Source organism: Brachionichthys hirsutus, chromosome 14 (genome assembly GCF_040956055.1).
Source record: "Brachionichthys hirsutus isolate HB-005 chromosome 14, CSIRO-AGI_Bhir_v1, whole genome shotgun sequence".
NCBI classification, from domain to species: domain Eukaryota; kingdom Metazoa; phylum Chordata; class Actinopteri; order Lophiiformes; family Brachionichthyidae; genus Brachionichthys; species Brachionichthys hirsutus.
The window spans coordinates 5,218,396-5,245,319 of record NC_090910.1 but is presented as its reverse complement, the minus strand read 5'-3'; the positions used below and the strand labels follow the sequence as shown (position 1 = coordinate 5,245,319).

Sequence of the window (26,924 nt, the reverse complement as noted above, 5' to 3'; positions counted from 1 at the left end):
GAGCTGTCACCAAGCAGCATGATCCACCTGTAAGTTTACAGATGACTTTCAGTTTGGTTACTTTATTGTTTTACATGCACTAGGATTATAGCAGAGGTAGGATTATACGGTTTAACAGGCTCGTTGGTGAGGTCATGTGCGCCTCCACAGAGTGTTTAGTCTCCCAGCACTGAGAAAGGAGATTAAATCAATCTGCTTAACTATTCACAAGGTCTGGATTCTAGCTGCGTTAGCAGCACTGAGTGGACTATGTGGCGTTATGCTTTATATGCTGGGCATCAGTCTACAGTGCAAGTGTTCTTCTGAGGTAAGCCATACATCATATTGAATTTTTGCTACATGCACTATAACGTTGTAGTATTTTACTGTTTATCTGTTGACGCTCATCTTGTATAATACCACTGAGAAACAAATGGTGGAAAGGGTTCTAGCTCTTAACGTCTGCCACATTTCCTGCTTGGAGCTCATTTACCTTAATGCAGCACTGTGGCTGTAGCCTTCCCCAGGAAGGAGCACCCACTTCACGAATGGGAGTCACCTTTGAAAGCACTGCATGTTTCCAGCAGGATGAAGCTCCTTTTAGCGTATTAAGGGTATTGTGGACTGGTTTCATGCAGTGTCTGGTGGCTGGTGCCTACCCCCACAGGGGGGGGGTGTGTGAAAAGCAGGAGTCATGGGGGCAGGAAGACAGGTCAAGCTCCTGCTGTGGAAGAACTGGACGATCCGCAAGAGGCAAAGGGTAATATCCTGTCATCCATTAATTATTCACTCCATTTATTATTTTGAGCATTTCAGTTTGAAAATGCCAGGTCTCTCTCTTTCTCTCTCTCTCTCAGCTGCGTTTCTTCATGGAGATCATGTGGCCCGTCGTGCTGTTTATGGGCCTGGTGTGGCTGAGGAGAGTAAACCCATTGTACCGTCAACATGAATGTGAGCGAACAACTCTTTCCCGGAATAAACTGCAAAGTGTTTCAACTCCAGTGAGAAAAACACGATGTCCCGAATGATTGATGACATCCTCATTCCTAAATATTTATACCGGTGCATGACTCGTGCGAGGCACTAAAAGGTATATCCTCTCCTTCAGGCCACTTTCCCAACAAGGCCATGCCCTCCACAGGGGTCCTGCCATGGATCCAGGGAATCTTCTGTAATGCCAATAACCCTTGTTTTCAATACCCCACCCGTGGTGAATCTCCTGGCCTCGTGTCCAACTACAACAACTCCATGTAAGTTTCACCCTGGGGTGGAAAGATCAGTTAAGGCCAAAGTTGGCAAGAACATGTGAAACTCTTGATCTGATTTGAGAGAGAATGATCTTCCTGGTTCATAAAATTGCATGCATGTGCTTAAATAAGGCTGCATGTTCTTTTTTTGATGTTTCTCCTCAGTCTGGCTCGGTTATATTCCGATGCCCAGGAGCTGCTTTTTAGCGACCCAGAGTTTCCACAGCTCGGTCGTCTCTGGAGGCAACTGAACACCATGAGTAACTTCATGGACACCCTACGTGCTCATCCAGAACTGGTCGCAGGTCAGCGCCCCGGTCTCTAATTATCACACTGCAAAAAAATTATAGCTGTCTGTGGACTCGAGCCCGTTGTCATCAGGTAAGTCTGATTAGTTAATGCAAAGTATGAAGGAATGAGCGCTGAAAGCCATTTTGGGGTTTGGTTAAAGGTCATTAGACTTTTAACGATCACTTTCACTTTACATTATATTGTGTACACATGAGATGGTAACGTGCAAATCCTAAAATATTGGCAATAAAAGGTAAAAAAACAAATCATCATTTGTCAAAGCCTGCTTCAATCTCTGCCATGTCAGCCGTTTTCCCAGCTGCCTCCGTCTACACATCCTAACAGGATTACGTCACATGGCTTGAAGTGAACTGTTGTAATGTAATCTGCTTACTTTCACCACTAGCCAGTTTATTTGGTTGGGAAGTGATCCATATGTTCTTCATCTTTGACCGTCTCTCCTGATTCGGTCTGCTCATGTCATCATAGACGAGTGTGTGTGTGTGTGTAGCAAAATAAACCTCCATGGTGGGAGTAGCATGAGAGCATTCCAGCCTGTGAATGATTGCATCTGGTTGCCCTTCATGCTGTCACTCATGGAGAAACATCCCATGTGAGTTCCTATCTCACCAAATGTGTGTCCCATTAGTAATGAGGATGCTATTTGTCCTATTGGCTAACCTTTTGGCTCATGGAGTCAACGTTAAACTCGTTTCCTCCCCCAGGTCTTGGTTTTTGGTTTCACTGTGGTTTCCAGTGGTTTCGTGGGAACTTCAAAACCAGGCAATCCAGGAATGAACCCAAATACAGGCCACATAGTTTATTCATGCACAGACAGGTCACAGAATATAACGCGGCAGTGTGGAGGTGGAGTGTCCTCATCCCGTATTCCTACAATTTTAATTCAACAGATTTGTCACAGCCTGCCCACAATGTTGAGAAACGAGTATCCTGAGTTACATACTCGGTCTTTAAATGTCTGTGAGGCAGCACAAAGTCATGAAACGATGATTTATGAAGAGGTCGAGGGTTTAGGTAAATTCTGATCTGATCTGTCTTTCCGATCAATCGCGCCATCTGTGTGTGTGTGTCTGTGTGTGTGTGCAGGTCGGGGGCTAAAGGTAGAGACTATCCTCAAAGACGATGAGATGTTAACGTCATTCCTGCTGAGAGACATTCCTCTGACACAGTCTGTGGTGAATCATCTCGTCAGTGCTAAAATCAGGCCCGAACAGGTACACGAGCTCACACGTGTGAAAGGATTGACGACGGGTTTGAATTGATGAAGATGCAACGTGAAGCCTGATTTCATTGTTACAGTTTTCCATCAATGTTAAAACCTTAATGCATTAATGCGGAACAAGTATATTCGGCATTCACTCTACTTTTCATCCATTTATTCAATCTCTATAAAGCGCCTGCTTTACAGCATCTCACCTCTGTGCCTTTCCTCTTCACTTCCATTCCTCCAGTTTGTCTTTGGGGCTCCAGATCTGCATTTAAAGGACGTTGCCTGCAGCGTCGACCTGCTGGAACGATTCCTCGTCTTCCCCAGCCGCCGTGGAGTCCACACGGTTCGCAACGCCATGTGCGTCCTCACCCCACAGCGGCTGCAGATCATTGAGGACAAATTCTACAGCAATGTTGACTTTTTCAAGCTCTTCCAGATGGTCAGTGATGGGATGGATTTAAGGGGTTAATAAGGATAATTATTATAACATTGAAAACTGATCTCATTAAAGATATGTTGAACTGTTTAATACTAACTGCTATATATGTAACTAAAAAGGATTGTCTCGCCCACCCGGACGGTACGGGGTACGGTGTCTCCTTCAAGTGGAGGCCGAGCTGGTAATCCACATATATATATATATATATATATTATTATATTCTTACACCAATCTGTAGGTAAGTCATTTTTTGTGATCGAACATTGAAGTACTTTATACTTTAATAGTCCTCATACTCCTCCTATCTGTATCCTCACACAGCTTCAGGAAGTTGTCACGTCTTGCACTTTTAGCGTATTAGCCATTGGTCACAGCTTGTCTGTCTTAACATCGGCAGTTTGTGTTCCAATCGCACCCAGACCGAAACCCAACAAGCTCACACAGGCCTAACGTGCGGCGCTGTCGAAGCCAGGAGCCACGTTGGGTTACCAGCTGGCCTTGTTTTAATGACTCATAGGGTGAGACAAATATGTCTCAAATTCCCTTACTGTCCAGATCATACTACCGGTACACCATTCTTTGTTTCTATCTCTAGGTCAGAAGCTACTCCATGTCTGCATAGCGTTTAATAATTAGATATTGATTTAGACATTAAGAGAAGTGTCTTCAAAACAAATTTATCACCCTATAAATTCAGGACATTAATTCATTTCCGTTCATTTCTTTTCCAGAAGTGCTCAGAGGCTGAAATAACAGCTGTAAAGTAACCATGGTTACGGGCCTCTGTGCTTCTTTTCCCTCATAGCATTCAAGCAGAACCTTATTCATGTGCAGCAAGCTAAATGAAGCCAGCGCTGCAGGTCTGCTAATGAGCTTTAAATAGTACAGTCGGGGTGATGCAGACAACTTGTGGAACTGCAATGCACTCGCTAAGCTGACTTGTCTCTAATTAGCTTAGTGTATGGACACTCCTGTCTTTTGTAATTACAGGGCACTGAGTTTAAACATGGGTCGCAGTGAGACAGAGGGTTCAACAATGGCCATCCTCTGCCCCGACGTAATCCAGGCGCAGTCGCAGTCGCACCGGGCCAGTTGTGTTTGTTCAGATTAAGCCACCTATAGATGGTCAATTCCAATCCATGATTTGCATCCACATAATTGCAAAACCAAGATTCTTGATGTCTGAGAACAGCTTCCTGCTTTTCTTAATTACCCTCGCCGAAGAGGAGGTGAGGGTATTGCAATTGGGTGCGTTTGTTTGTTTGTTTGTTTGCTTGTTTGTCTGTCCGAGCGCATAACTCAAAAACTAGTAACCCAATTGACTTGAAATTTTTACACAAGCAAGGTTCTGTCTGTGGCTCGGTCCTCCCCGATCTGGATCCAGATTCGAGAATTATTTTTACATCTGGAATTGTGCCTGTGCTGTAAACTGCCACTTTAAGAGGGAGGGACACGAATGGCATGATGGGAAAAAGAGTCCAGAAGACGGCTTGTAGTACATTCCGGAGCAGCAAGCTAGAGCAGGTTTGGCCCCTCTGATCCGGAAGCCCTGTTTACTGTCTCACAAGATCCAATAGTCTATTGGAGGCGAGGGTCTGCAATCTCTGATTGTCGTTTTCTAGTTTAAATGTCTTTATTCTGAATTGCACCAGACCACGGGAGCGATTTCAGTGGACCTGGAATATACACCGCTATCAAAGTGAGCGCAGCCAGATGATATTCCAATGGTTGTTGTCTGAAAACATGAATGGACTCAACTTGTCAGATTTGGTGATAATGACTGAAAAGCAAGCTCTGGAAGTTTGGCTTCCATCCGCTATGGAAAGTCGGCCTGTGCTTCATGCTCTGTGCATCTGTACATGTATCAGGGAAGGGAAACTTCTAGAAGGGAAGTTTCTTGCTGTTTCCTGGACCTTTACCTTACTTTGTTGGATCTCTGCACAAACTATCAGCTCCTCACTCGAAAGCAGCTCCCAGCAGATATGAAGAAACATGTAGAATGCAAATACTTCAAAAGAATTTCCCTAACCCCCAAAAAGATGTTGAAGTAATGATGATAATGAGAGACACATTCACATCTTCTCTCCAGCTTCCACTTGTGCTGGACAACCACTCTGAAGGCATCGACATCCGTGTCTGGGTCCGGGTCATCTCTGCCACCTCTGCCAAGCTGCGAGAGGTAAGGCACGGCTCCCACCCGCCATCGACCGGGGGCTCCGTTCAAAAGTTCGCCGCCTGCTATGTTTAGCTGTCGGGGGAAACAGTTGTTTCCTCTCGCCTGAGTTTTTACACAAACACAGACAGTAAGGGTGGGAGGGGGGGGGGGGGGGGGGGGTCATTCATTTTAGTGCGTCTGAGGAAGGCTAAATCCAGAACAGACCTCTTTCACCTCAAGTACATCATCATTGTCACTGGACCATCCCTCTGGGAACGCCAACACTGCAAGAAAAGCTGAAGCCTCCAGACATGGAAACGCGACAAGCATCTGTTTGTGTGCCTTTGTCCTACTGACATTAAAATGAAACTGCATCTGTACATCTGTATCCATATATTCTGTGCTGCACTTTTATTTACATGTGAGGAATTACTGTTATGGGACTTTCCAGGGAATGTTTAGAGGCCGACAGTCCGGCATCCTGTCTTTGTCTAAATGATAGACATTCTTCCGTCAGGACGGTCAACCTGATGAGTCAGCTCTTGGTTTTTAAGTCTCAGGTGGAAGAATCCCAAAAAGGTTCCAAAACATTCTTCAGAACATTAAAAATAGTCAAAACTGTGTGACACCAGCCACTCTCATGTCCTCCCTCACTACGTCCATGTCTCTTCTCCCGGGTCGACCTCTAGTCTTGTTCCCTGGCGGTTCCATCCTCAGCACCCTTCTACCGATATAGTCCCTGTCTCTCCTCTGGACATGTCCAAACCATCGAAGTCTGTCCTCTCTGACCTTGTCTCCAAAACGTCTGACCTTCACTGTCCCTCTTATTGCCTCGCGTGTATGATCTTGAAGGCGTGTTTTCATTCATTCTATCTCCACAGCTGCACCAGAGGAGCAGCTCCAGAGAACTCCTGCAGGTCATGACTCCTCTGTTCCAGAGCAATCTCTCCTTCAGGCATGTGATGGCCGCCGCCTCCAGCCTGGTGTGTGGCTACACCGAGGGCGCTTTCTCCCGAGTCGCCTCCTTTAACTGGTACGAGGACAATAACTACAAAGCCTTCCTGGGCATCGGCAGCAACGGGTGGCAAAGCCACTACACGTACGACAACAGCACGAGTGAGTGGTCCGGACATTAGAACTGTACGAATGGCATCGAAATAGGGATCTTTCCAAGAGGTTGGACTGACTTCAAAACCAGATGTTGATATAATTTCTATTTTTGGATGAACGTTTTAGCAAAATGTCAACAGAAAGCTGATTCTATCTAACCGACGATTCCCCTTTCACCCACAAGTTATATCCAGTCCTACTCCATGCCCATATATGGTATATTTGGAGGAGCGAAGAAACGAATAACCTCTTTTTCTCTGCAGCATCTTTCTGCAACGAGTGGATGAGTGAACTGGAGTCTGACCCCACTACAAGTATCGTGTGGCACTCTGTCAAGCCCATGCTGATGGGGAAAATCCTTTACGCCCCCGACTCGCCGGCTGTCGGGAGAATCATCCGGAATGTAAGCGACACTGACATTTTCTTTAAATCAGAATTGATGCATTCTAATTTCAAGGGTTATTTTTGAAAAATCTGTGTGAGAATTTTCAAGTAAAGACAGAAACACAGAGATGGAGAGATACCGACAAATATAATCGCCATCTTTGAAAATGTTCAGTGAGATCCATCTTTGATGTTATTTACCGCACCCAGGTCCCGTGAACAGGCGGATCAACTTTCCTCCTGTCATGTCCAGCCCTTTGTATCTAGATGTTAGATATGTGTTGGTCAAAGCCCCTTGGGGGTGGGGGGTGGGGGGTCATGGATGGCTTGGTCGCAATAGAAGAACGCAAGTCGAGCGGTTGCAGTGACTGCTACAAAGTCTGCTGGCGCCATGGCCTTTGCAGTGTTATGTAAGCAGCAAGAGTCAGTCCTTAAAGTAGTGTGATCGCACAAAGAGACACACGCACACAATTGCTTCCTCCTTTTGCTGACCTATAAAGCCCTCTTCGCTTTCTTCCTCCCACAGATTGGGATCTTTATTGCACTTGGAAAGTAATGGCTAAGAGGTTAATCCATTACAAGGCCAAAAGCACGTCATCCACGGGCTCTTTGCTTTTCGTCTTCTAAGAGAAGCGCCACACGTTAAGACAAATGTCTCGCATGATGTGATTGCTGTTGCCTGATGAGCTCTGCAGGTCCCCTGACATGTTTCACATTTAAATTCCTTTGGAGCCCTTTTGGCTTTATTTTTTAAACCCGCTGCAGACCAAAGTTTTTTTTATTTTATTTTGACAATAAATCTTCATGCAATCACACAAAACGCCAATAAAGACAGAAATTGAATATAATCACACGACTAAATTAAAAGAACTAAAAAGGGTAGAAAAACGGTTGAAGTGTGGAATGGAATAGAATACATCACAATATGTGCCCGTTCTGAACTCCTCCAAGTAGGAGCTGCAAGTTATATATATATATCTTCATCTTCATCTTCATCTTCAACCGCTTATCCGGGGCCGGGTCGCGGGGGCAACAGCCTAAGCAGGGAAGTTAGCTTGTTAGTCCTGTATTTTTTTGTATTGATTTGTTTCATTATTTTTTATAGATAATATGTGTAAAACATATTTTGATATTTAGTAAGATGAACCCTGAATATCTCGGCACATCTTGGCGAGCTGCAAGATCCCTGGACTGCTCTCGTAAACACACCACCTTCAGGAATGCCCCCCCCTGCTTCAGCCTGCTGCTGTAAACTGCCTCGGGAATAAGGAAGCACTCACTTGTGGGAACCTGACTGGGATTCACTGGAAAGACTGAATGCATTCAGCCAGTTGTCACCAACGGCCCCCATTGTCACCCCAGTTCCATTGTCCCCATTGTCACCCGAAATCAGACACACACAAGAGGAAAGCATTTAATTGGGTGTACTCCCGAGCGCTTTCATCCCCCACTGCACATGACTGGGTGCTGGAATACCCTGCCTTTGGGTTTTGGCCACACAAAACACTGTACCCACTTGCTTCCGGAGTTTCAGCAATAAATAATTTGACAATTTGTGACTCCGTTTCTTTGCGAAGTTGCCGGTTATCTGAAAAGGGCTGAGCGGAATTCTTTGTGTGAGAATGTGCGTGTTGTCTTTGTAAAGCCTGTTTGTACAGAGCGTTTGATTTGGGAATGGTATGTAGTGGGAGATTAGGAGACCTGTGACAATGTTTGTATTTCAGTTTCTGAATGTGTGTGTGCATAGACGTGTGTGTATGTGTGTGTAGGTGTGCGGGTGTGTGTGTGTGTGAGAGCAACACTCAAACACAAACGCACATTTCTGTCTGTCCTGCAGGCCAACATTACATTCGAGGAGCTGGATAGACTGAGGACGATGGGGAAGGCCTGGGAGGAAGTGGCACCACAGATCTGGGCGTTTTTCCAACACGGAGTCCAAGTCAAGATGATCCGGGTAGGACAACAGTATAGTGCTGCTGAATAAATAGGTCGACACCAGAACACTGGAAGCAATGAGGATACATATAAAGTAACTCGAGTGATTGATGAGTTTCTGGTAGAAGCGATCCAAACAAAATGCAAAATGGCTGCATTTAGGTCATTCAGACAAACAGCTGAGTTACCTTGACCTGCAGTTTAAAGTTACCTCCCAGCCCTGCCGTTCCTAATACAGTAGATACAATCAGGATCTACCTTCAGCTCACGTCCAACCCCAAACAATAGTCCCTTTGAATTTCCAGGATTCAAGGAAGGGTGAAGTGACTAATGATGTTGATATTTTAACCCCATCTTCCTCTGGCTGAGTTGGTTTTTTTTTTGCTGAAGTTTACGGTTTCCTGCTCAACTTTAGAACCTTATCTAACGAAAATATGCCACTTCTTTCCCTTCTCCATCCATCCCCTTTCTTTCCTCTTATTTTTTCCTTTCTCTTGCCATGTATGCCATCAAAGGTATTTTTTTGGTCCTTGCTGGCTCACCACTAATGGTCTACTTTTTCTCTTTAGATCACATTTTCAGTAGATTGGAATTGAATTTACTGTCATCGGTTACCCTTCCCTCATCTATGTATCTAGCCTTTTTCTGTGAAATCTGAATCACTAAATCATCAATGCTCTTTAAGGTTTTTTTTCTTTTTTCTTTTCTTTATTTCTCTTTTTCTTCTGGATTTACTTTGCAGAAATGTTTTACTTTTGCGATTGTTCCTCCATTTCCTTTCCTGTCAGGACATCATCCGCAACCCATCAGTGATGGACTTCATAGACCGGACTCTCGGGGAGACTCCATTCACCTCCAAACACATCCTAAACTTCCTGCACAATGGACTGTCGGAGGACCGCCTGGCTGGAATGCCTGATTTTGACTGGCGAGACATCTTCAACCTCATTGACCGGGTCATCAGGACGCTCAACCAGTACGGGGATGTGAGTCCACATTTCTAAAAGACATTTATCCCTTTGGAGTTTAGAATGTCCTCCAAGCGCTTCGGTGTGTGGAATCATAATGACCAGTGAAAAGAACTCCATTGTAGAGAACACACAAGGTGCCAGGATCGTTTTTAGGAACTTTTTTTTTCCCTCATTGGGCTATGGCAGGAAGAATCTGGACTGTTTTCTACATTTCTCTTAACCCGTGGGGTCAAGTTCTAGGACAGAGTTATTCACGAAATAATCCAATTAAGAAGAAGGTCTTAGCACTTGCCGATTTCAATACCCCGGTTACCTAACTTATTTGTGCTCAATGCCACCTTTATGTGATGCCTTCCAGCTCTGTCATTTTTGGGCTTCATTCAAAAACATGGAAATCTACCCAGGTGGGGGAGAGCCAGAGTAAAAAAAATAAAATAAAAATAAACTACCTGTCTGCTCCTTTTATTTGTGCTGAGGGAGAGGAGGGTAAAATAAACTAACATATCGAGGGCTCTCTGGTGAAGAACATTTATTGGATCAGTTCACGTGAAACAAAGCTAAAAATCATGCTTTTCCCTTTTGGAGGCTTATCGGAATGAGGGGGCCTTCATGCTGGGAGGGTGACACAGGGGGCACCTGGGGGGGGGGGCATGGCTGGGTGGTAGTCTTTCTGTTTGTCCAAGTTGAAGCTCACAGCCCTTGAGTGTGACAGAAAGAGTGGGAAAGATTGAGGCGGATTAGATTCAGCTGTCAGTCCATCCACCCTCCATTATGAGGCAGCAGCAATGACAGGGGGGGGGGGGGCGGTTGGCTGCACGTTGGTGGCATGCATGCAGATAACGGCACGCAGCGGGGCTGCAGTGGAATAAGGCATGGTCTTAACATTTAGCTCAAAGCTTTATAATGCTGCTGCATGGGTTAATCATGCTAAAAAAAATGTGTGTGGAACCATGGCTTAATGTAAGACTCTAAAATAAAATGATGTCTTGCTCACTCTCCATCGACAGTGCGTGGTCCTGGATAAGTTTGTAGCTCTCCCTGATGAGGACACTGTCACTCGCCGGGCCCTGGACTTGTTGGAGGACAGCAAGTTCTGGGCAGGCCTTGTATTCGTAAATATGCACCCTTGGACCAACGAAGTGCCGCCTCACGTTAAGTTCAAGATCCGTATGGATATTGATGCAGTGGAGCGCACCAACAAGGTCAAAGACAGGTCAGAATCCAAGTTCAGTGAAGTGTTGGGTCTGGTGAAATGAAGTTAAACTGAAGACGCTGAATTCATGTGTGTTTCTCAGGTACTGGGACCCCGGCCCCCGAGCAGATCCCATGGATGACCTTCGCTACGTTTGGGGCGGCTTCGCTTACCTCCAGGACGTAATCGAGCACGGGATCATCAGGACTCAGACAGGAAAGGCGTGGCCACAGGGTGTTTACCTGCAGCAGATGCCCTACCCTTGTTATGTGGATGATCTGTGAGTGGAAAGCATCATTACCGCCGCCGAGGAGGTTGTGTTGTGGTCGGCGTTGGTTTGTTTGTTTGTTTGTTTGTTTGTTTGACTGTTAGCAAGATAACTCAAGAACAAAACAAATCAACTCTGATTCACTTTTACTTTTCATGGTTGGTCTCTGGAAAGATACCAAGAACAATTTAGAACCAAGAGCAATGAGCTGCTTGGCGGAGGTCTGCGCTCCATGATTGCTTTTCTTGTTTAATAATTAAAAACAAAGTTTAACAGCCAGAGCAGGCTTCTTTTTTGTTTCCTTTCCTTAAGCTTATTAAGGTTTATCCCTGATTTAGTTCGATTTACACTGATTTTGGTTCATGAATCTGATGTTTTCCTTCATCCTATTTCTATTTCCTTGTCTGTGCCGCCCAGCTTCATGCTGACATTGAACCGCTGCTTTCCCATCTTCATGGTGCTGGCCTGGGTCTATTCTGTGTCCATGATCGTCAAGAGCATCGTCCTGGAAAAGGAACTCCGCCTGAAGGAGACACTGAAGATCATGGGGGTCACCAACGGGGTCATGTGGTCCACCTGGTTTATCGACAGCTTCGTCTTGATGGGCACGAGCACGGCCCTCCTCACCGCTATCATCATGGTGAGGAAACGTTTGGTTAGAGGCTTCTAAAGATCCTCTTTCCTGCATGTGTTTAACATGCAGGAAAGACAACGTAGGCTTTTTGCTCTCAAATGTAAAAACCCTTATTTTTACTGTGACTCATTAGCAAATCATTTTCTGTTAATGATAGTGACTCACTGAGAACATCCTGATAAATCATTGGTCAGGAGGTGCGAACACGATGATGTCATGGCAATTATGTCAACTCTTTGTGGAAATGTGTTGGCCAATAATTAACTGTTGTACCCAGGATACATGTCAGCTGTTGGAGTGTCAGTGGCTCAGATTATGTAAACTATTGTAAAACAGGCTATTCTGACCTCTAGTGGACGCTATGTGTAACTAAACATATTTTCTTTCCCAGATATATTAGATGTATTTTAAATGTTAACGAATAGGATATGGTATTTTTTTTCTCTGTACATTAATTGTCCTTTATTTTCCAGCGGCCGGATGTATTTTGGTATTCCTCTGCAGAGTCAGTTATCATGATGACCTTCTGTGTGCGTGTTTCCATCTCTGGCTTACAGGGAGGAAGGGTGCTGAACTACAGCAACGCTGTCATCCTCTTCCTCTTCTTGCTCACCTTCACGACTGCTACCATCATGCAGTGCTTCCTCCTCAGTGTCTTCTTCAACCATGCCAACCTGGCAGCCGCCTGCTGTGGCATCGTTTACTTCGCCCTCTACCTTCCGCACGTCTTCTGCTTTGCCTGGCAAGACCACATCACCAAAGACATGAAGATCCTGGTGGTGGGTGGGATTTATAATCACGCCTTTTGGAGGATTTCAAAAAACAGAAATGATTGTACCATCTCTTCCTCCATCAGAGTCTGCTTTCCCAAGTGGCTTTTGGCTTTGGGACAGAGTACCTGTCGCGGTACGAAGAACAGGGCCTGGGTCTGCAGTGGGACAACATCCAGACCAGCCCCCTGGAGGGGGACGAGTTCTCCTTTCTCACCTCCATCTGCATGATGGGCCTGGACACTATACTGTACGGCGTGCTGGCCTGGTACCTGGACAATGTTTTTCCTGGTTGGTGCATCAGAGATGAGAATAATTAGTAGCAAATGGTTCATTCCGGCTTTTTCAGACAAAACAAAAAGCATTCTGATTTGTGCTTAACTATAGATGCTTGTTTCGCTCCATCACAGGCCAGTATGGAATCGGTCGACCATTTTACTTCCCCTTCCTGCCCTGCTATTGGCTGAACAGTGTGGCTCCAGCTTCAGGCAAGCCTCTTCACCCTTTACTCCGCATGAGAAAATAGATTTAGACCATCTAAATAGCTACTACTAATATGTCAATTTATGTTCTTCGCCCAAATTCCCTTTTTTCTTTTCTTCAAAGGTGATGGCAAACTGAAGTCGGATAAAGAGAGATTTGATAAACTTACAAAGAAAGAGCAAGGAGATCAGCCGATAAAAGAAGAGGTGGAAAATGAAGACCAGGAGAAAAGCAACGCCCCGGCAGAGGCTGCCTCGTGCGAACATCAGGATGAGCGCGAGCGGCTGGAGAAGGAGAGCCAGGCTGGAGCTGAGGAGGACCAGGAGAGAAATGGTAACACTTAAATTCACTGTATTAGAGGTGTACAGCTGGAATATAGAAGAGGTGATTCCATTTTGAATCTGGGATTTTCTCCCGTGGCAGAGCTCTGGCCTCTCGGTGTAACTAACTTACTAACTCATATCTTCAATCAAACACTCGATATCCATTTAGAAATAAGGCCGCCGTTATTTGCGCCTACCTTTACCTTTAATCAAATACATTGCGTGGGAACTCGGTGCCCTCGTGTGTGTGTTTGTACTTGGTGGCATATTTATCTTGCATGCTGGCTTTGTGTAGTTAATAAGTAATGGAAACAAGTTTTGTTTTTACACCTGATAACATTCCAATGTCCTGATCTCACATGTTTCATCCACATCACAGAAATGAAGTCACTTTCTGAGAAATGACCATGATGCTATTTGTGATTGTTACATTTCTCATTTGGTTGAAGCCCCCCCCCCCCCCCCCCCCTGTTTATTTTTAAACTTTCATTCATGTCGCGTTATTTACAGGACAGATTTGCCCACAACGGTCGATTTAATTTTGCTTCTTTTTTAAATGCTTAAATTCAACCCTAACCACATGCTTTAGTGACATGTGATAATTTCCTTGATGCATGCAGGCCAGTCGTTCTTTGAAGCAGAGCCATTTGACCTGGTGAAGGGTGTCTCTGTCCAGCACCTGGTTAAGGTGTTTAGTGGCGGCTCCAGACCGGCTGTTGATGGTCTCACCATCAGCTTTTATGAGAGCCAGATTACAGCCTTACTTGGACACAACGGGGCTGGAAAGACCACCACCATGTACGTCCAGCTGATGCTGCACGAACGCATCCTCAAACCAAGGATGAAGCTGTTGAAGAAAATCTCCACTCATTTCCTTCTTCCTCTGCTGTCCAGGTCCATCTTGACTGGTATGTTCCCCCCCACCTCGGGCACAGCCACCATTTATGGGAAGGACATCCGAACGGACATGGACAGCGTCCGCCTGTCTCTGGGAATGTGCCCTCAACACAACATCCTCTTTCAGCAGTGTGTGCCTCTCGAGTCTCGTCGTTTATAACAAGTGTTGTAAAATGAATCTTGCACAACGGTAAAGTTGCAGTCGCCTCATTGCATTACTGTTGCAGCATGACTGTGGCGGAACACATCCTCTTCTACTCGCTGCTGAAAGGCCGTCCTGTGGCCGAGGCTGGAGAGGAGGTGGAGAATATGCTGCTGGATCTGGGGCTTCCTCACAAGAGAGATGAGATGACTCAGAACCTCTCAGGTCTGTCTGGATCGTGATTCATCCCCAAAATAAGCTGCTGTGCTGTTGGGATGCTTTTGATTTATTTTTTAAGCAGTAAACTATTCACACTGATGTCTGTCATCTAATGTTCTAATCTAATCCAAGGGGGCATGCAGAGGAAGCTATCGGTGGCCTTGGCTTTCGTGGGTGGGGCTAAGGTGGTGATCCTGGATGAGCCCACCTCAGGGGTGGACCCTTACTCCAGACGCTCCATTTGGGACCTTCTGCTCAAATACCGCGCAGGTAACACTGACCCCTGCTGGCAGAAGAGGGGTATAGGTATTTCTATACCGGCCCCTAACAGAAGAAATTATCTCTGAGCTTTATTTACTCAAAACTGAAATGCTATTTAAAGCTACTGTTGCCATGATGTGCTTCTCTTCAGCCTCACAATGATCATTTAATAACAGTTTAAAATAGTAATTATAGCAATGAGCACGTGTTATAATTAGTTTCTGCTTAGGCCACAAATAAGTCAGCCTTTGATGCATTTATAATACAAAATGTTCATTTTCCTGCACTAGACTCTCGCAGTAAACCATTATCAATAGATCATGACCATAACACATCTGTCGTCCGTGTTGCAAGGACGGACAGTGATCATGTCCACCCATCACATGGACGAGGCCGACCTGCTGAGTGACCGGGTCGCCATCATCTCTCAGGGCCGCCTTTACTGTTGTGGGTCTCCCATCTTCCTAAAGAACTGTTTTGGCGCTGGCTTCTACCTTACTCTTGTCAGACGAATGAGACACGATGCTCCAAAGGTGGGACAAAATGTAACCCTGAGCCAGTAGATAAATTGATGACGCTTTGTTTAATCGGCTGCCTGTTATGATACAACAGTATAAGGAAGAGAAGTTTGCTTGTATAATTCCAACATTTATCATTGATTAATATATAAAGAGACAACATTCAAAATAATGATATAGACTTGATTAATCCAATTAGTAGTTATAAACCTGGATAATACAGTTGTTTCACATCTTTGAGACCCTCAGTGATTTGTAATTTGATTTGTAATTTGATAAGGATTTCCTGTGAGACTGTTGGGGAGAATAAAATCAATGCATGAGAACTAAAACAAAACATGGTTGATTGTGTCCTTTAGGTCAGTTGTGACTGCACTGAGGATTGCTCCTGCAAATGTTCAAAGTGTTCAAAGTTTCAAGTGAGCCCGGAGGAGAGCCAGACGACAGGGAGGCAGATGGACGGTAAGGTTCAAGACATCAGAGAATCTGAATCTGAATTTTATTTTACTCCAATAAATCAGTTTAAAGGTTTTAGCTTCTCGTAACTTTGCCAAACCCGATAAATAAAATGTGTTGTTTTTATGATTGCTTTACATAACGTTTGTTTGAATCCCTCCATCATTTAAAGTAGTTTAAATTAGATCTACATAATCCAGCTGCTACAGTGATTTACACGTTAGCATTAATGAATCAATCAATTCCATTATATAATATAAATGATTATTATTGGCGTTATCGTTGATCGAAGCAACCTTTACTTTTTGTACTTTAAGCATATTGTAATGTTAATAGTTGGCTGCATCAGCGATGGGAGTCACCTTTGGATTCCCTCCTCCTGCAGGCAACATGGGGAGGATCACCACCCTGGTCCATCATCACGTGCCGCAGGCTCGCCTCATTGAGGCCATCGGCCAGGAGCTGACCTTCCTGCTGCCCAGCCGCGGCTTCCAGCCCAGGGCCTACGCTAGCCTGTTCAGGGAGCTGGAGGAGACGCTGGTGGACATCGGCCTCAGCAGCTTCGGTGTGTCCGACACGTCGCTGGAGGAGGTCTGTGGAAACTAGAAATCCCAAAAGAGGAATCCCCCCCCCCCATGGAAATCTTTGTTGGTTTGACTTGTAACATCATGCAGGTGTGAATTATGTGGAAAAGCCAAATGAGTACCGGTAATTTAGACGAAATAAATATTACACAAATGTATTCATTTTAAATTTAATATATTTAAACTTTCACTTTGGCCTTCATTGGATTCTGTCTCATGAATCAAGAGCATCTTTTGATCTCAGGTCCTGACAATAAAATCTGTTATTTCCTTGCAGATATTCCTAAAGGTCACTGCTGATGGGAATGCGACCAACAGAAAATGCATACACGGTAAAAAACAAAGAAACCAAGTAAACGTTTTTGTACTTGCGTTTTCTCTTCCTGTTGATGTGTTATGTGTCTAAATGCGAAGCTTTATGTCTCGCAGTCCTCTTTTCTTTATCTGTGTACCTTATCCTCTTTTATTTCAACGCTCTCAGGCAAGAAATCATTGCAACAGATTTCTCGAAGTAGCCTCTGTGGATTCAACAGAGTGGCCGTTGATATGGAGCCACCAAAAGGTGACATTAGCGCTGGATAAATGCTGCTGTTGGGAAGAAAACAGCGTTACGCAGTTTGCTTTGGCTGAAGCATTTGTTAGAGACATGCTCCCAGCCGCTGCATTTATCATAAATATACTTTATATTTAGATCAAGACCTTTCACTGGCCACAAGTTGCAATGCTGCTGGCAAATCCTTCTTCCTCCTCTGCACAGAGGACTCAACCTGCTTGGCTTGCTGGCTGGCCGGCCTCTTTGATGTGGCGTTTACAGACGTCTAGCTGTGATCTGACTTGAGCTCTGCATCCTAGACACAGATGGAGCTTTGCCCACCGTTGGTCGGGGCCTCTGCGATGCCTCTGAAGGAAGTCCTGGTAGAGGATCCTGCCAGGTGAGAGGCCTGAGTCTAACCATCAAACAGTTCTTCGCTCTGCTGATCAAGAGGTTGCATCGCGCGACGCGCTCGTACAAAGACTTTTTCGCTCAGGTAGACCTTGTTGTAATTCTTCAGCCCATTTTGTGTTCTGTGGAATGTTGTAGAGGATCTGAAAGAATTTGAGCACCAGTGTGTGTCATGTTTGGCCTGGCTTTTAATTTGCAGCTATATCTCTGCCTTTGGTAGATCGTGCTGCCAGCCAGTTTCGTTTTCCTGGCGCTGACCTTCACTCTGATAGTTCCACCTTTTGGAGAGTATCCAAGTCTGACTCTTAGTCCCTGGCTGTATGGCAGACAGTACACCTTTTTCAGGTGGGCATAACAGCATTTAGTTGCTATGGGCAAACTTACTAAATTAATGGGATCAGTACAATTTGTATTTATCCTTTGCAGTAACGAGCTTCCCACAGATGCTCAGATGAAATACTTTGGTGAAGTGTTATTGAACAAGCCAGGCTTTGGGACTCGTTGCATGCTGGACGAACCACTAGAGTGAGTCACCTTTACATCATCTGTCCTCAGAGCTTTTTTTTGTTTGTTTGACTTTGATTAGTTTCTCCCACTTCCAGAGATTTCCCATGTAACAACATCACCACGGAGTGGGAGACGCTCCCGGTTAACCCTGTCCTGATGGAGGTACTGGCTGGTCCAGAATGGAGTTTCATCCAACCATCTCCGGACTGTCAGTGCAGCACAGCCAGGAAACTCACTATGCTGCCTGTGTGTCCCGAGGGGGCCGGAGGACTGCCACCTCCGCAAGTGTGTGGTTGAATCGCTAATAGCGCGGCTTATGTCACGTCTATGGATGACTGGTCTCTGCCATTAAATGCACACTGTGCGTTATTTCATGCATTAGAGGATTCAGTCAACAGGGGATGTTATCATGGACCTAACGGGCAGGAACATCTCTGACTACCTGGTGAAGACCTACCCCAGTCTCATCAGGACCAGGTAAAATGAAAAGAGAAGCTGAAAGCAGACTGAGATGAAAAGAATTACAGACGGTCCTCACTCAACGACGTACTCATTTAACGAAGGCCCGGAGTTACGGCGGGCGTTCTGAAATTTAAAAGCCGTTTTTTTTTAGCAATAAGGAATCGCTGTTACGGTGAGTGGAATGCACTGGCTGCGGTGTTGAGTGTAACGCAATTCACGGAAAGGGGAGGAGGCTAGATGTGAAAAATGGTTGCTTTTTTGGCGCAGGCGCTCTGTACCTGAGCTGAGTTCAGGTGCAGAGCGGCTCAGCACCGTCCGCGCAGCGGTCGACAGGAAAAACGAGAGAAAGAAAAATCAGATATTGGCATATACATATGCCAATATATAAAAAAATTGACCAGACAAAATGTCTGCCACGCTGCCTGTTAACAAAATAATTTAGCGACCGGGTCTTCGGAACGTAACTCCGTCGTTAAGTCAGGACCACCTTTATTTATCACTTCTTTATAGCTTCTGTCTCTGAATTCAATCTCGAACTCTCTTGTTATCAACTTTGGATAATTGTCAGAAATTGAAATGCAGTAAAAAAAAAAAAGATGTTGACTTATTTAGTATTAGTAAGGAACGTAAAAGGTGTGGTGTTTAAATACTTTATTTATTTATTATTTCTTTTTTGTTGATCACTTTGCAGCTTGAAGAGCAAATATTGGGTGAATGAGCAAAGGTAACTTAAATGTGTATCCTTCCTTCCGCTCCATTCGAGTTTCAAAAGGCTGATTTTCATGTATTGTGAAATATATTAACTTGAATGAAAGCGGACAAAGAGTGAAGCTTTGTAGAAATCAGCAGGTTTTCTACATGGTCTCCAGGTATGGAGGGATATCAATCGGCGGGCAGCTTCCAGTGTTAGAGCTGCAGCCAAAGAGCATCCAGGACGTAGCGGCACAGCTGGGACGTCTGCTCAATGTCACCGCGGTATAAAACGTTATGATATATATTATATTTTCAGTCGTCCCCGTCCTACCCAAGCCTTAAATCTTTTGGTTGCAGGGCCGATACTCCGAGCGAACGCTGAGGGACATCGGGGCATTCCTCAGGTATATGGAGACCCAAAACAATGTCAAGGTCAGCCCAGCTTGCTTCACCATTCACGGTGTAATCTGGCTATTTGGACGTAAAGTAAATCGATGGTGCATCATTCACAGGTGTGGTACAACAATAAAGGCTGGCACGCTCTGGCTTCCTTCATGAATGTGGCCAATAACGCCATCCTCCGTGCAAACCTGCCCAAACGAGTGAACCTGGATGAATACGGAATCACCGCCATCAACCATCCCCTGAACCTTACCAAGGAGCAGCTCTCTGAGATCACTGTGTGAGTTTGCTATCACAGATTGGTCTGATCCGGGTTAATCTTGTATAAATCTTTCCCGTGTCTGTGCCAGGCTGATGCTTCCGGTAATTCCCTGACTAATTCCTCTGTCCTCCTCGCAGCTTGGCCACCTCGGTGGACGCGGTGGTGGCCGTCTGTGTCATCTTCGCCATGTCCTTCGTTCCAGCCAGCTTCGTCCTCTATTTGATCCAGGAGCGGGTCACCCAGGCCAAACACCTGCAGTTTGTCAGCGGCGTCAGTCCGTTGGTGTACTGGACGGCCAACTTCCTCTGGGACATGGTACTGCTCCGTAATAATGGTTACCAGGGTTACGAACGTCATGGCTTTTCTGCTCTTTATTGATGAAATAGCTTTTAGACTCTATTATGGACTGACTGCGTCTGACCTCCAGGTGAATTACTCCATCAGCGCAGCAATGGTGGTGGAAATTTTCATCTTCTTCGATAAGAAATGCTTCACCTCATCAACCAACCTCCGGCCGCTCATTGCTCTGCTCATGCTTTATGGGTAGGTGTTGATGTACAGCTAAATGTCACCTCATCATCGCCCACAATTTCCCTGTTAGCTTTTCAGGATCAGGGACAAAATTAAAAATAAATGATCTCCCCAACCCAAATGTCAAAAACGTAACGCTAATGGCTGATTTTCAACAGCAGTTCAAAAATCATTAAACGTAGGCCTCGGTTGTTACCGCTTTGACAGTGATTTGAAGACAGCATCGCTGTGGACGTCTCTGGGGGTCTAATTGTGGGCTTAAGGAGGGAACGATGAAGACAAATAAACGCTCTAGTTTTCTAACATGGACTCCTTCAGCCTCGGGCCATGACCTTGCCATTCACCCTCAGGCAGGAGAGCTCAGACTGCTGTCATTTTTAAAAACATGAGCAGAGACTCTACTCTGAGACCTTCCCAGACAATCCAAGTTCCTCACCCGATCTCGAAGGCTGAGCCCGGCAAACCTACGGAGGAAACTCATTTCGGCCGCTTGTACTCACAACCTTGTTCTTCCTGTCATTACCAATAGCGTTCCAATGAGGATTGGAACGTAGATCGACTGATAATCGGCTTAGCTCCCTCTTCACCACAACCGCTTCAGCATCCGCAGCACCGAAGACGCTGTCCCAATCCGCCTGTCGATCTCCCACTCCGTCCTACCCTCACTCGCTAACGACACCCCAAGACACTTAAACTTCTCACCCTGAGGAAGGACTTATGTCTGAACATGGTGTTACGGCCAAACTGCGACTCACACAGAAGCCCAATAACAACACCACTCGGGTTCAGATTGATTTAATCAAACATGAAATCTTTTATTTTTTAAGATCACTGTTTATTATTAACATACTTGTTTTACTGTCCACTGTTTCTCTGGCATTATCAGATTTGACATTTATGACTAACTGATTCTTTTTATTTTCCGATGTGTGTTTTCCTCCCGTAGCTGGTCTGTGACTCCCATGATGTACCCCATGTCCTTCTTATTCAGTGTTCCAAGCACCGCCTACGTCTCTTTGTCATGTATCAATCTCTTCATCGGCATCAACAGCAGCGCTGTCACCTTCATCCTGGACCTTTTTGAGTCCACTACAGTGAGACCCTTGGGATTTGTCTGTGTACATCACATACTGAATTACAAGCATCCTCTAAAGTGGGAGTTGCGTTTCTTGTCTAGGCTCTCTACAAGCTCAACCAGCTGCTGAAGACCGTCCTCCTCGTCTTCCCCCATTACTGCCTGGGCCGGGGTCTCATCGACATGGCCATGAACCAGGCTGTGAGTGACATCTACACTCGCTTTGGTAATAAAACACACACACGTTCTTGTATAGTCACAACAAAAGCCTCCTTTTTGCTGAAACATATTTTAAGATAATCATTTATTATCATTATAAAGCATGATTTGGTGGTCTGGATTGTGTATCTGTACGCTCTTCCTCAGGTGAAGACTACAGCCCAGACCCCTACAGCTGGAACTTTATTGGGAAGAACCTCTTTTTCATGCTCATAGAGGGATTTGTCTATTTCACCCTCAACCTTCTCGTCCAGTATCGCTTCTTCCTGGATCACTGGTAAGAGCTTCAATTTGAAAAGCAGATCACCCCAAATGTATCGCTTTCAAAATTTCAACGAGTTTAAGTATACCACAAAATGTATAATGAGTGGAAGTTAATGCACTGAGAAGTATATTTTCCATGAGCCAGGATACCTGACTGCCCAAAGCCGCCGCCTCCGGATGAAGACGTAGACGTGACAGAGGAAAGAGCGCGAATCTATAAGGCCGAAAAAACAAACGACATTCTACGCATGAGAGATCTCTCCAAGGTGAGACATTTTGATTTACAAATAGACTTTTATTTTATTTTTTTATCCAAAATTCATTCCATCTGTGAAGTCATTGTGTTCCCATCTTTCTTTGCCAGACGTACTCGGGAACAATCGTCCCCGCAGTGGACAGGGTCTGTGTTGGAGTGTCCCCTGGAGAGGTTTGTGTGGTGAATCCATTGCTCTTTATTCAGGTCCCTTTTATTCTGCGTCCGTGAAGCTTCATCTCTTGACCCATCTGCAGTGCTTTGGTCTTCTGGGGGTTAATGGAGCTGGAAAGACCACGACGTTCAAGATGCTGACGGGCGACATTGATGTAACATCAGGAGAGGCCTCGGTCGCTGGTCATTGGTTAGCGATATATTATTTCGCCAATTGGAAAGCAGTTTCTGAGGCTCGTAATCGGCGCTCTTATTGTTGGACTTGTCCCCTAACCTTCAGTGTGTTGACCAACATCCTGGATGTCCACCAAAACATGGGCTACTGTCCACAGTTTGATGCTATAGACGAGCTGCTGACGGGAAGAGAGCATCTCCACCTCTACGCCCGTCTCCGTGGAGTCCCGGAGGCCGACATCAGCAGGGTGAGGAGCAGCAGAAATAATTAATAATTGAAACAGCGCTGCAAAATCTCAATTACGACAAGTCCGTCTTATATATTGTGAATAATATTTGTATAAAATCACATGATTCCAAGACTTTTACAATAAAAAGTGAAGTTGAAAAGGTGATTTTTAATTCAGTTGCAGGCAGAATGAAGTAGAGAATAGATAAATCCTTTCACCATGAAGAGTGAGGAAGAATAAGCCAGTCCAATAAATAGAGTATCGGGCATTTACATATACGAGCTAATAATTTCAGTTATGCCAAAAAGGAATGAGTTGAAGACCCACTGCCTAAATCTTTGGCAAGCTTGCTGTGTTCTACAAAATCTACAAAATGCAAATTTCATCTCTAAAATGAAGAGAAACGGACACCGAGAAACGGCTGTTCTAAAAATGGAAGCAGAAGAAGCCACACGTATTTGTGCCATTAGACCTTTAAACCTGCTGGATCTTGAATGTACAGCTCTACTAACCGGATTGCGCTTTGAGCCCACCGTCCTTCTGGCGTTCAGGTTGCAGATTGGGCCATCCAGAAGCTGGGTCTGTCAGACGATGCAGGCCAGAGCGCTGGGACCTACAGCGGAGGGAACAGGAGGAAGCTTTCCACGGCCATTGCCATGATAGGCTGCCCTGTGCTGGTGTTGCTGGTGAGATCAGCACAAATGACAGCTTGTTTTTGTTAGGGTTGGGAGTCATAGTTACGTGAGCAGGGTTCAGCGTTTCTGCATGCTTGAATGCGTTTGTCCTGAACGTTAGGACGAGCCCACCACAGGCATGGACCCTCTCTCCCGACGCTTCCTGTGGAACTCCATCATGAGCGTCATTCAGGACAGACGAGCTGTGGTCCTCACCTCACACAGGTAGCCCCGCCCCTACCTGCTGTGCACTGTCAACACGCATGCATATGTACAGAATGTGTACAAATTTGAATTCTGATTGTTTTTTCTTCTGTTTTTTTTACAGTATGGAGGAATGTGAGGCACTATGCACCCGCTTAGCAATCATGGTTAACGGATCATTTAAGTGCCTGGGAACCATTCAGCATCTGAAATACAAGTTAGTCATTTTACTTCACCTGTCTTCAAACCAGATTACACTTTAAGATTTCACACAAACAAAATTGCCGCATTTCCTGCCGTTTGATTGCGCTTCCTGTGACATCAACGTTGACGCAGGTTTGGCGATGGCTACGTGGTAACCATGAAAATCAGGGCCGACAAGCCCGGCTGCGCCCCAGACCTGAACCCTGCCGAGGCGTTCATGGAGAGCACCTTCCCCGGCTGTGTCCAGAGAGAGAAGCACTACAACACCCTGCAGTACAAGATCTCCTCCTCCTCCCTCGCCAGGATCTTTCAGATGGTTCTGGCTAACAAAGACAAGCTCAATATAGAAGACTACTCGGTGTCACAGACCACTCTCGATCAGGTATATGAAGTCAGTTTTTTTTTAAGCTGGTTCAGAGTACGGCATGCTCATCCTGATATTTCTGTCTCCCCGGTAGGTGTTTGTGAATTTTGCCAAGCAACAGTCAAGAGAAGATGACGCTATTGTGTTGCATCCAAAAGCTGCAGGGGCGCAGCGGTATGATGAAAACACAACCATCAAGTCTGTAGGGAAGTGAAGCGAGCGCATTTAGCCCAGCTGGTCTCGGGAGTTTGCGTTAAAGGAATTCCACCTATATGAATGTGTGTTCCCCAGTGTAGCCAGAACTTGAACCTTTCCTTCAAATCAAATAGATGATTGTCATCCTCAAACTGTAAGTGGTGCAGGATTCACTTCTGCATTCAGCCCTTGTTGATCCATGGGTTTAGACCTTACAATGCAGTCTGCACAGGAAGCATCTACTTAAATGTCACGACATCTTACGTACGACTGATTCGACAGATGGCAATGCTGCACATGTTTTTCTCTTCTTTTTCAGAAAACGAAGTCAGTGAGTTTTGAATTTGGAACGTGTGGAGCATTTGTGTGCCTTGCAAACTAAATGAAACGTAGAGTTTTAGAGCAATGACAAGGGCCGAGACTTTAATAATAATAAACTTTATTTCTATAGCACCTTTCAAGAAATAAAATTCACAAAGTGCTTTTATAGACAAAAACAAGAGTCCAGAAAATAAAACAGTGCAAAACAGCAAGTAAACACAAAGTAGGTAGGCGAAGTTAAAATACATTTTAAAAGCAACAGTGGCATCAAGGGACACTGAGAAGACGAGTTGCCCAGTTTGAGAGGAAATACCATAAAACAATAAAACAATGTGAAGATAAAAATGTAAACATGTAAATAAGAGGACAACATCAGGTAAACAAGGGGGGGGGGGGCATATGGTATGGTATTAAGAATTCATAAATATGACTTGCGGTCAGACCCATAAGAGCTTTAAAAGTGATCAGTAAAATCTTAAAATCGATTCCAAATTTAGCTGGCAGCCAGTGCAGTGATGTTAAAACCAGTAGGAAGCCTAGCTGTTGCGTTCTGCACTAGCTGGTGGCGGGACAATGCTTTGTTGTTGATGCCCAACAGGAGCGAGTTGCAGTAACCAAGTCGTGAGAAGATGAGTGTGTGTGGATTACTTTCTCCAGCTCTGACTGTGTGAGCATGTGCTTACTTTGAATGCGAAAAAGCTCAGCATCATGTTTAATGGTATTGATCTGATTTGTGAAGAATGCATGAATAACATATGTTTTGTTTTTATGCCAAGCAAGATGTTTTTTTTCCTTCCAGTTGCAGAAACATAGTCTGAGTATTTTAATGATGCTGCTTTAATTTAAGAGTCAGGCTTTTTACCTGTGCAATCTGCTACTGCAATGCAGCTAATATCGCTGCTATAAAGTTAGTTTGATGTTTTCACGCCTCCACTTCTTGTTCAATCTTTGTGCTTTACCAGGCGTGAGTTTGATCAACATTTGGTATTCGTCAATTGGAAAGCAGTTTCTGAGGCTCGTATTCCAGCAGCGGCTGGTGTCATTAAAGCGAGCTGATGAAAAACATTCTGTTCCTGAAAGGACCACCACGTCAAATAGAAAATAAATTCTTCAACATTCAACTTCTTTTACGTTGGAATCACTTGAGATTACTCACATTGAGACTGTTCTTGACACCCAACACATAAAACCTGAGTTCAGTTTTTATCACTGATTAGTGGAGAAACCCTGAAAGCATTAATGCCAAAACCACACACACACACACACAGAGTTAGAAGGATTCGTGGCAGATGGCCCAATAATAATAATATTTGACCACAATTAAATAATGTGAAGCTCTGCTTCCCTGCTCCAAAGCTTGTGGCCTCAGGCTTGGCAAACATTTGGGAATGTTTTCAATGCTAATAAAAGACCCACGGCTAGATTTGTAGGAGTAAACAAGAAACTGTTTTGAAGTGATGTGACGGGCGTTCAGAAAGGTGACCCTCCTGCTTTGCTGAGGTCTAAACGTCCACCTCCTAAATCCATAATCTTTAATTGCTCATCACATGTAGGTTAATATGGATGAGCTAATGTAATGAAATATCTTAAAACTAATACATGTGATTCAAACGGAAACCGTTTAATGACTCGGATAATGTTTTGTTTCCAGCCCTCTTTTAAATCTTCACATCTAAACTTATGAGAACTATCTTGTAAAACAGCCTTTAACTGGCAGCCTGTATGTAAACGTCATTGAGCGCACGGCACACAGCCCACAGGCTGTTACAAATTAGCTTGAGTTCATTGGCCTGTTGCAATTAACAGCAAATGACTTGTCGGCTTCATTGATCTTCAGACCTTGTCAGACGGGACTGGGGGCGACAGAAGCTTCACTGTTTTTTTTAAATTCAGCAGCCTGTTTCCAACATGTAGAGTAGCGGAGCAGATGTTTCATGTCACGAGGCAAGGCATTCATCCTGTTCCAACAACAGGCAACGCTTTATGCTACATGGCTCAGTTGACCTGACAATGTTATATATATATATATATATATATACTGTATATATATATAAAGAAGTTTCTTGACCTTTAAAAATTATTCAGACAATATTAAAGTTGTCTGGAAATGTGGCACAAATTCATTTTCACCTTGAAAAAATTATGTTTTGTGTGAATGTTTTTGTGAAACCAAGTAAAACCTGTAAATGTATAAAATAATTAAGCTCTTATCCTAGCTTCAGATAATCTAAAAGCAGTCAGTCAGACATGGGTTCCTACTGTTTTGAGTCTAAAGAGGTGACAG

The 26,924-nt window shown here is 44.7% G+C and overlaps 1 protein-coding gene across 1 annotated transcript; it reads left to right on the top strand.

Moving 5' to 3' along the window:
• Positions 1 to 673: 673 nt before the first annotated feature.
• On the top strand, positions 674 to 25,719 carry LOC137903699 (retinal-specific phospholipid-transporting ATPase ABCA4-like). The gene is made up of 50 exons (XM_068747836.1): positions 674 to 739; positions 837 to 930; positions 1,088 to 1,229; positions 1,392 to 1,531; positions 2,625 to 2,752; positions 2,990 to 3,187; positions 5,277 to 5,366; positions 6,224 to 6,458; positions 6,716 to 6,855; positions 8,674 to 8,790; positions 9,560 to 9,757; positions 10,750 to 10,955; positions 11,038 to 11,214; positions 11,620 to 11,842; positions 12,394 to 12,615; positions 12,693 to 12,897; positions 13,017 to 13,094; positions 13,213 to 13,422; positions 14,033 to 14,210; positions 14,307 to 14,438; positions 14,537 to 14,676; positions 14,803 to 14,940; positions 15,286 to 15,464; positions 15,809 to 15,911; positions 16,291 to 16,496; positions 16,767 to 16,821; positions 16,971 to 17,051; positions 17,342 to 17,517; positions 17,653 to 17,777; positions 17,859 to 17,957; positions 18,035 to 18,224; positions 18,322 to 18,416; positions 19,093 to 19,125; positions 19,271 to 19,376; positions 19,452 to 19,526; positions 19,607 to 19,776; positions 19,896 to 20,073; positions 20,186 to 20,301; positions 21,236 to 21,383; positions 21,467 to 21,590; positions 21,731 to 21,860; positions 21,993 to 22,113; positions 22,212 to 22,274; positions 22,358 to 22,464; positions 22,555 to 22,696; positions 23,230 to 23,364; positions 23,474 to 23,577; positions 23,681 to 23,773; positions 23,893 to 24,142; positions 24,219 to 25,719. Exons 1-50 carry the CDS (start codon positions 674 to 676, stop codon positions 24,336 to 24,338), a joined length of 6,981 nt encoding a protein of 2,326 aa, XP_068603937.1. The 3' UTR covers positions 24,339 to 25,719.
• The last annotated feature ends 1,205 nt before the right edge of the window (positions 25,720 to 26,924 follow it).